We start from the raw sequence: 11,276 nt of genomic DNA on the forward strand, positions 1-11,276 counted from the left end.
TCATTATTGTATACTAAGGTTACACAAGTCTTTAAGGGATTACTTTTACGTTTTAAAGTTCCCTTAGGTCATGTGACCAATATTTCGTGGCCAATCAAATCACGTACTTTGTTAATCATAATTTATAATCTTACATAATGTAGGGTCTCTTTTCAATATCTGTTGCAATTAAAAAATTAAAAATTTTTCTAATTTTAAATTTAAGAAATTATTTTTTTAAATCTGCAGTGGCGCAAATGAGTTTATGGTTTTAAAAAATCTATACTGGGGTCTTGCATACAAAAAATCTTTAATGGGGTCCGCATACGCTAAGATAATATACAGAGTAATAGGTATTTCTGTAGTGAATATACCTTTTTGGAGGCCACTTTGTTCAGCTGATATTAGATTATACTGCTAAAGGAACAGGTCACTTGGTTGTTTACCATCCATACACTTATTTTTCATAAGATACTGGTCAATGAAACAGGGCAATAATTTTATTTATCTTTTAAGCAACACCCTTACACCCAATTACACTTAATGATTGATGAATTTTGTAACAAGAAAAATTCCAAGCTTGACTAGGATATGAATCCAGAATCTTCTGAATGAAAGGCAGAGATATTACCAATCCACTGCAGTGACTGGCCATGGAGCTGACTGCCTAATGCTTGCCTTTTTTTGTTTTATAATAGGTACAACTGAGGCAATGACTCCAACTTGCAGGGAATACATAGCTGTATATAAGTTAGTATAAATTCGAAGCAATTATTCCAAAGCAGAAGTAAGTAAATGAAGAATCATGTGATATGTAATTCCATCAGAACTGGTAGAGGGATGGTCTTTTTTTTTTAGTTTCTGCACTGAAAAGGGAATATTGAGGGTGGCAACCTTTCACAATAGTTATTTATTTAATGGCATTCTTAAATGGGGTAAGTTGTACTAAATGAAAGTTTCAGGATAAGAATTAGCACTATAAACAACATTCCACTACTACCTAGGGACAGCTGCAATGTCTTAATGATGCTAAAGAGACATCAGTTGTTAATAAAAGACTAAATAATGGGGGTCTACCAATTCCAGCCAACAACAGACCTGAGCTTGTAACATGAAGATTGAACTTGTAGTATGGCATGATGGATACTACATAGTTGTTTTCCAGTCTGTCGTTTACTTGTCAATAAAAATTATTAACAAAAGGACCATTGTTTTCTGCAAGATTATAAATTCTTTGCATTTGGGCAACAGCTAAACTCCCATCAATAGTGTAAAGCAGTTCTGCAATCTTCGTTTCACCATAGTGCAGGAGGTCATATCATGACCCCTTTAGAAAGAGGAACATGATTCTTGGGTACTATTATTACCTTAATATGGCATGAGCTGAAGTCCAGATTATCTAGACATTCTAAGAAACCATTTTAATCTGCTCTCTGATATTGCACAAGATACATGAATTAGTATCGACATATATTGTAAAAACTGTACAGTTACAGGTTTGAGACTGCTGCAGAAGGGTATGTGTATTTAGTTCAGATGTGCACTCAATGCCAGGATGCAGAAAGAAATATGAGGTTTCTCTTCTGGCCAATAAACCTAGAAAGCAGGGCTAGAGAAGGGTATACACTAGATCTGATGATAAACTCTTTTGACTAACTACCAATACATAGATATCGATACATAGATATAAAAAAACCACCATACATAGATATTCAAATCATTCATGGTTAACACAAAATTAATACATATAACCATTGCTCATGTAACCATGTAAGAACATGGTTATATGAGCAACCAATTACATAAAGTATAATGGAAATAATAATAAATTAAATAAAGAAATAGATATTATAAAACAAATTGCAAAATATAATGGTTACAATGAACTTCTAGTAGATAATATACAAAAGCAAATGACAAAAATTAACAGTACATATTTAATACCAATAAATAGCACATAGAAAATTGAGCAAAATGTATTTAAAATATGTATATACTGATAATACTGTTGAAAACAACAAGGGTTTATGATAAAAATTTATTTAAACCTACTTGACAGACAAATAACCATTTAATAAAACATTTAAAAAATAATACATGTACTGCTTCATATGATTTATACATATTGTGTGATATTTATAAAATATTGGAATAAAATGTTCAGCATTTAAAAAAAATTAGGGTTCAAATACAGAGATAGAAGAACAATTGCTAACATGTACAGGAACCAAACAGCAACAATAACAATTGAAAAACATAAGAAAGAAGCCCTAATAAGAAAGGGAGTCCGACAAGGATGTTCCCTATCTCCGTTACTTTTTAATCTTTACATGGAACTAGCAGTTAATGATGTTAAAGAACAATTTAGATTCGGAGTAACAGTACAAGGTGAAAAGATAAAGATGCTACGATTTGCTGATGATATAGTAATTCTAGCCGAGAGTAAAAAGGATTTAGAAGAAACAACGAACGGCATAGATGAAGTCCTACGCAAGAACTATCGCATGAAAATAAACCAGAACAAAACAAAAGTAATGAAATGTAGTAGAAATAACAAAGATGGACCACTGAATGTGAAAATAGGAGGTGAAAAGATTATGGAGGTAGAAGAATTTTGTTATTTGGGAAGTAAAATTACTAAAGATGGACGAAGCAGGAGCGATATAAAATGCCGAATAGCACAAGCTAAACGAGCCTTCAGTAAGAAATATAATTTGTTTACATCAAAAATTAATTTAAATCTCAGGAAAAGATTTTTGAAAGTGTATGTTTGGAGTGTCGCTTTATATGGAAGTTAAACTTGGACAATCGGAGTATCTGAGAAGAAAAGATTAGAAGCTTTTGAAATGTGGTGCTATAGGAGAATGTTAAAAATCAGATGGGTGGATAAAGTGACAAATGAAGAGGTATTGCGGCAAATAGATGAAGAAAGAAGCATTTGGAAAAATATAGTTAAAAGAAGATACAGACTTACAGGCCACATACTAAGGCATCCTGGAATAGTCGCTTTTATATTGGAAGGACAGGTAGAAGGGAAAAATTGTGTAGGTAGGCCACGTTTGGAGTATGTAAAACAAATTGTTGGGGATGTAGGATGTAGAGGGTATACTGAAATGAAACGACTAGCACTAGATAGGGAATCTTGGAGAGCTGCATCAAACCAGTCAAATGACTGAAGACAAAAAAAAAATTTATAAAATAAGGTGCAATGAATTTGAACAAATTTATTAAGGTAAAACGACTGGATCCTTTAAAACTAGATTTGATGAACACTTTACATATTATAAAAGCAGAAAAATTGGGTTTCTCTAATGTTTCTGGTCATCTTACTAATAACACACATTCAATATCTGATATTCATACAAATTTAGAAGTACTGGAAATTAAGAAATACAAATAATAGGGTTTTTGACGATTTTGGAAAGATTTTATATTTATAAATATAAAAGTAAATTTAATTTTATCAACCTACATTTAGAATATGCAGATGACATAATCACAAAAGCTACTGTAGATGCAGCACTTCTTTTAGACATTGATAATTCATAATATTTCAACTCTGTACAGTCACTTAACTTTGGCTAGCTAGTCTACTGGATTTCTATTTTATTTTTATTATCAATTTTAATATTAATTTAATTTTTATTATTAATTTTTTTTTTAATTATTTTTAATTAAATTTTTGTATTAATGACTTCATATTCTGTATGTATGCAATTTTTAATTTTAATTTACAATTTAAAAAATTTTGAATATAAAATAAGTTTATTTCTATTTCTGCTTTGATTTAATTGGAAAAGAATCTTTTAACAATTTTAAATCTATATCTCAATTTTAATTTTAATGTGCAATTAAAGATTTAAAAAATTAAAGAGCAACTAATGATGTGTGGTACTCACGAAAGCACTCTTGCTTGGATTATGGAATAAGGTAGGTTAGTATCCTCCTATTCTATTTTATTAATTCTGTACTTGGGTTGATCGGATTAATATAATTTGTACAGTGCAGAGGAATGAATATGATTCCCAAAAGGATCGATTTTAGAAAAAAAAGTATATAAATACATATTACAATATATCAATATTTTAAAATATATGTATTCTATTTTTGTCATTGAGAGTCTTATTTTAGTGAAAATAATTTTGATTTATTTTATAATCTTTTAAAAACAAAATCATTAAGTGAGCCTACTATCAAATTTTATATAAACTAAACTATAATTTAGGGAAGTAGTTTAAATATTTTATATTTCTTTCTTTTATTTTAGTGTGATATTTTTGTGATTTTTTTTTATGAATATCATTACATTCATCAAGATGTAACACTTTCATCTTATTTAATACTTATAACGTACATATATATTTTAAGATATTATTTTTTTAAATAATTATTAACCTACATAATATTAATCCTTAATTAATTTTTCAAAAGGTAATATGCATTAATACATTAAATTACGTTTAAGAGTTGCATTGGAATTTTTAAAATTTATTTCTGTGAAGAAATTTTATTTTTTATTTTTTACAAGTAATAACACAAATCTTTGCAAATTACAAACATGTAACATAGCACCCAAAATTAATTTTACCTTTTCTCAAAATTACTGATATTAGGAGTTCTATATTACATACAACTGATATGGACATATACTGCTAATATAACACTTAACCTTCATTACCATAAATGATAAGATTAAATGAATAATGAACTTAATTTTTTTAATAAGCAATTTCATCACCATTTTGCATAAATATCCTTCTCAGTATACTTACACATATAAATTCAATAAACAAGGAAATTTTACAAAACTAATGTGAATCATATATGTAACTTTGTCACTGCTACTCCATGCAGTCAGTGAGTACCTAACTACCATCTAAATACCAGTTTCTATATTTTATTGCCAAAAAATTAACAAGTGAATTTAACTTTATGGCAAAAACAGTGGTTATTATCACTTAACAATCAGTTATTCCATAATTTTGCAGCATTCAGAGTAGAAATTGACCTCATGTACAAAAGTAAAGGTTAAGAATTATTCATTTTCTTATCACAAATATTAATGAAGTGCCGTACATACAATGTATGATAAGAGCAATTTTAATTATTATAAAATTCTTAGAACATAATGTTAAGGAAAAGTAAAATTAATTTTTGGTTCTATGTTATATGTTTGTAATTAGTAATGAATTGTGTTATTCCTTGTTTTATAATTATTTATGATGTCTAATGCTCATGCATTTTATATTACTTAGTAAAATTTATTGAGAAAAAGAAATGAGTTACACATTTTTCATTAACATTACAGCAATTGACAAATTTTCTTACAATTCATCTGTGATATCAATGTTACTTCTTTAGTTAATATGCATCATTACTACATAGTCAAGAGTGTACATCTGTTATTTATAAGTACAGTACCATTTCATTTATATAAACTATTTCTGCATGTTCAAGAATAATTAGAAACCAGTTCTCAAAATTTAAAACCTTAAATATTAATTCACAATGAATTAAACACAATGAAAACATTAATTATTTATTTTGCTTTACTTATGTTCTAATACGTTTCATTTTCAGTTACATATAATTTTATTAGAAGACCACCACCTGCACCAAACTTTGTGATGACTCATACGTTACCGATTGTTACAGCTCCAACCATTTACTTGGCTATTCTGAAAGAGATTTGACATCATATTCAAGATGGCAACTGTAACCATTCGATGTATAACGTTAATGGAATCGTTAGTAACAGAAAACTTTCATGGTGTGTAAAAAATAATGCTTAGATGAGGATATTAATACAAATAGTAGTTTCTTGATTTTTTTTTAAAAATAGGATGGACACACTTTGCATCAAAGTAGGGGCCCCTGAAGTCAAACTTGATTTTTGACTCAAATTTGGCAAAAATCAAAAGAAAAATCAGAACTAACTCCAGGCATCATATTTAAAACAAACACACTGATGTTGTAACCCCTTTGGCAAAACCAAATTCTGCCTTTGAACACAGTATGTTAGCAAAAGTTTTGTATTCCTGTACATCAAGAATGAAGTCTTTTCTTTAACATGTTCATAATATGTTAAAGCAACAACATGTTAACAGTATCCTCATTATTGCAACTGAAGTATTTTTTTAGGTCATTTGCACTACTAATATGCCTGAGAAGATATTAAAAAAAATTTGGATAAAAAACATACAAGAAATAAAAAGATAACTTTATTAATTATTTTTTTGGAAAAGGAAGAGTTTGGGGGCAAAATGATTTTAAAATGGTAAGATAAGCATATATGCATGTACTGAGCCTAATAAAGTGGGTTTACATTTGCAATTTTGAGTAAATTTATCCCCAAGATAGTATCTAACTCACCCCCTGGAGATACTGACCCCAAAATTTTACAAATTTCCCATATACATGAGCTTCTGTGCCAAATTTCATTAAAACTTGTTTATCCAGTCAAAAGTTATTAAGTTTCAATCATCCCAACACATGTACATATGTATGTACAAACATTAGCCCCCACATTCTTTTTTGTTTTTGGAGGTCCCTGAGTTATGAAAATGCTGAGAAATGAAAAAAAACCGATACACCGTAAAGTATTCCGATGCTGCTCAGTGTCTTGCCTATTTAGTGTCAACCTATTCTAACATTTGTAATTTAGTTATTTTTCAGGTATCTGTAAAGTCTGAATACTTTAATTGTTATTTACCAATATTATTCTCACAAACATTAGGATACAAAACACAGCAGGCATCCAGGAGGTGGAGCCCTCTGGCTAGATGGGAAAAGCAAGGGAAGAGAGCTCTAAGCGGCTAGTAAAATATAGAATTACTTGTTCGATTATATTTTTTTAATTTTAATTTATAAAGCCAAGATGCTCAACAAAATAAAACAATAACCACAATTTTTAACACTGGTATAATAGCATCAGAATTTTGAAAAATATGTTTTCGCCTTTCTGAAAATTTGGGGATTCATACATCAGATGTTTTTTAGTGATTAAAATATTCACTAAAATAAATGTTAAATAAACTAAATTAAACTAATTTTTTTTTTTTTTAAATTTGGGAGTCCCCATCAGGTGTCATATTGATTAACAAAATACATTTTGAGCATTCAAAATTTTTAACTGCAAAAAATATGTTTTTTTCCATTTTGGGGCTCCCATAATCAAGGGGAAGTATTTGGATAAATGTTTTTAAAAAAATAATCCCATATGGTAACTAAAAAATAATTTATTAGATTAAACTGGAACCTATTAATTTAAAATAACTTTTTATAATTATTTAAAAAATACAGTCATAATTCTAAACAATAAATGTTGTATTTTTCTAGGAAGGTGGTAAAACCTTTGGTTAATGGTTTTTTCAAGAAATACTAAAGAGTATGGGCTATAAAAAAAAAATAGATTTTTACAATTTAAATCAATGGGTAATGAAACAATTTTTTTGTTATCACAAACCATTGGAGTGGAATGGCAAAAACTTTGATAGTGGTTTGAAGACTTATTGATTTATATAATATAGAAGCAAAAAACTTCTACTAGCTTCTTCTCTGAAGCAAGATATAGCTAAAAAAATAAAAATATATAAAATAATTTTTGGGGAGGGGGTGAATATTAAATAATTTTTTTCTGGTACTTTCTGATCTTGATTAAAAAAACTTCTACTTTTGTAAGAGAAATATTTTGCTAAAGTGCTCCAGTAAAGAATTGAAATTTCATTTCGGCCAAAACACTCCCACCCTTTATCCAATTTTTGCAAAAATTTAATATTCTCCCTCCCCCCGCCATAAAAATAGTAACTGTCTACAAAGTTTGAAGAAATAGGTCAACAGAGTAAAAATGTATTTTTGTCAGACTGACTTGCATATATACGTGATATATGAGTAAACATCAATCAGAAAAAAAGTATATTTTTTGAACTTGGAAACATTGGAACAAAAAACTGTTTCACAGATTATTTAAAATTATATATCTTTTTTTTGTTAAAAAATTTGTTTAAATGTCTAAGGCTTAAAACTTAAAATGTCTAAATTATTTAAAGCTTACAAAGCTTAAAAAAAGACCAATTATTTTAGATTTTTTTGACTGATATACATACTTTCCCGTTCTACAACAGCAGCATATATCACTATAGCCAGGTAAATAATAAACTAATTTTATTTTTGCTTGCTTGATAAATTATTCTTATATAATATAAATTACAAACGATGGCTTCTCATATCCTCATTTACGGTTCCTAAGAATCAATGGAACCATTTATAATATCTTTAGTGCTGTTACTAAGTGTCTTGCTATTCACAAGAATTTTTGTACTTCATTCTTTGTTATTTTGCACTAGCATTTTTGTATGTTTGTTAATAAAATAAGTTATTAATCAAACTTAACTATTATTATTATTATGGTGTTTATAATTGTTTTAATATGTGGACTGGAATAACCTAATTGGTTAATAACCCATGTACAGTGCAACAAAAAAAGGAAAATAAAAAAATATTAACTCTTGTAAGACACTTAGTCATTCATCCACAGAAAAACTCTTTCAGAGAAATCAAGAAGCACAGTAAATCAAAGCCGGTTAAAAAAAATTGAACTAGAAGACCACAGCTGTGTTTAGAAAAATATTAAATTTTTTTTCTGAAATTCTGGATTAAGATAGCATGATCATTCTAAAAACAAATATATTTATGTGCATGTCATACCTTTAAAAAATGAATTGCCACTTCTATAGAATAAATGTACCTTTTGCACAGTTCTATATGGCAGTTCCGTATCATAATGGAGTTCCACTAGGCTGTTTGTAAATTTAATCCAGCGATTCTCAACTTTTTTAGCTCCACAAGTCATAAAAAGTAAAAAAAAAAGAAGAAAGTATAATGAATACTTGGCGACCTCAAAGTATTAAACTTGTTTAAAACTATTTAGTGGCATTAACAGCGATGGGCATGAACATGCATGTATGAAGTGTACAAACATGAGCAATTTAGTTTCCAACTTAATATGTGCATGCTTTTTGAAATTCGATCTGCTTGCATAATTTTTACTGCTAGACAGTATAAAATTATAGAATGTTCAAATTTTCAAGTCGTATAACCACAAACAAAATTTTCTTGCGAAAAAAGTTATTATTGAAATATTTTAACTACAAATTAATATTAACAAACTGTATTTTTATTCATCCACAAATTTTGTTGAACTCCACAAGATTCATTTGAATGCTTGTATTTACAGCCATAATTACTCTTCTTGCACACTGACAGCATTATGAAAAGAGAACTATAACTCAAACATTGATACAAGAATACACAGGTAATTCTAAGAAATTTCTTGATCAATAAACATTTTCCCATGCTTGAATACCACAGTTGATATGTTTTGGTTAAGAATACGCAGTCTAATTGTCAGAAAGCAGGTGACCTGTGAAAGGCCAAACTCTGTGCCATGTTATCAGTACTCTAGTAGCAATCAGTTTTGTGTTATGTTGCTCTTTTCAAATGCTAATCCATTCTGTGGAGAGAGAAATAAACCAAACATTAACCTTAATAGTTGTCACAGTCAAGACCCAGAATCAGCCACTGAATATGACTGACGGTGCTCTTGATAAGGTGATTATTCATTATACATAATTACAATACACAGAACACGGGTGTAGACTCTCTCTGTAGCGACTAAATTTCTATTTAAACATAAAATTCAGCCAAGTGTCCCATTAAATGGTGTTAAGAATTGCCATACCATGGTAATTTATCCCTAATCTCTTCCCACATAACAGATAAGCATCTGAACAGGACTTGATAACTAACAGAATTGATAGCTAATTGACTAGAATGCTGATAACAGAGCATGGGACTTTGACCTTCACAGGTCACCCGCTGTCCAAACCTGATTTCCTACTGGTTTTACTGATCCTAAGCATATCTATTATAGTATATTAAGTATGAGCAAAGTTGAAGTTAATTAAGCAGCTGCTCAGAATTATAATTTCATACATCTAGAAAAGTTGATTTAACACAGTACAATTAGTTAATTTTGGTATGTGCTATGATTATAGGGAACAATGAACTAGTTTTGCATTAAACCACCTCTGCAGATGGTCACACAAAAACTGACACAGTCAGTTTTCAGTTCTTGCATTGATAAAATTAACATAATTAAAAAAATAGCTAAAACCTAATAAAATAGATAAATAAAAAGGTAGCATTAAATAACAAGGTTGCATTATTAAAGAGAAGGTAGTCAAAGAATTAAACAACTTATAACAACGAACTCCAAAATACTTTAACACAAAGCCTCCAGCCTGTAAGCCTATGTGGACAAAGGAGAACAAAAACAACTTAATCGGTATGAAATAACTAGGCTAAGGCTAAATTTGTTTTGTAATCATACAGCCTATAATCATAACTGTCAGTATATATTAATTCCTTACAAAAATGTTAAAATACTTTTACATTACAAAAAATTGCATTTTAAATATACGCACAACTATTAATCAAGAAATCAAGTGATTTAACAGTTACAAAACCAAATAATTTATTATCAACCCTTACCTGATGCGAGCACGAAGTAGTATAATTGCGGCATAAAGTAGGCTTCTCAGTGGACAATTCAGTTGATAAAGTAGAATATTCCACGCTTTCGCTAATGTGCATTTTAATAAAAAGAGTCAAGAACAAAATAAACTGTAGCCTCCAAAAATTAACAATATATAAATACATTTTCTCCACATATTATTATTACTCAAGATATTTTAACCAACTATTACGATTAAATGAAAGGAAACAAACTCTGTAACATAACTCTTAAACATATAATCATCACAGTAAGGAAAATCACAAATAATTAATATCCTTCCTCATGAACTCCGGACCTAACAAATTTGTTTATAAAATACTGCATTGCCACCCTTATTGGATTTACTACTCACATGTTTTACTAACAAAAAAAACAAAAAAAAAACACATTAGACAATATAATAATAATTACATAAAATGCTATTAAAAGCAAAAGTTTTTTAGTTTATATATTTACTGAATGGAAGTTAAATTTTGAATACAAAAGAATAAAAAACAAAAATATTTTTCGTAAGTCTTTGTCCATTCAATGAAATAGTTGGTAGCAGTTGTACCAAATCTTAATCTTACTGGTGGTGGTGGTGTATTAGTTTCCTGTTGTCCTGTGAATTTTTATTTGAATTATATTTCCTTAGAACATAATTTTAGAAATAAAATTTTACTTACATAAGATAATTATTTTGTTTCGTATATGCTTTCTTTATACTGACAAGAAAATTCTT

The 11,276-nt window shown here is 28.8% G+C and overlaps 1 protein-coding gene across 1 annotated transcript in view; it reads right to left on the reverse strand.

Moving 5' to 3' along the window:
- The window catches only part of LOC142317737 (uncharacterized), a 65,771-nt gene extending 54,864 nt beyond the window's left edge, over positions 1 to 10,907 (reverse strand). Inside the window, exon 1 of the mRNA XM_075354285.1 lies at positions 10,531 to 10,907. Coding sequence (XP_075210400.1) covers positions 10,531 to 10,698 — 168 coding nt within the window. The 5' untranslated portion in view covers positions 10,699 to 10,907. The remainder of the gene's footprint in view (positions 1 to 10,530) is intronic.
- Between the last annotated feature and the right edge of the window lie 369 nt (positions 10,908 to 11,276).

This window comes from Lycorma delicatula, chromosome 1 (genome assembly GCF_047948215.1).
Source record: "Lycorma delicatula isolate Av1 chromosome 1, ASM4794821v1, whole genome shotgun sequence".
NCBI lineage: Eukaryota > Metazoa > Arthropoda > Insecta > Hemiptera > Fulgoridae > Lycorma > Lycorma delicatula.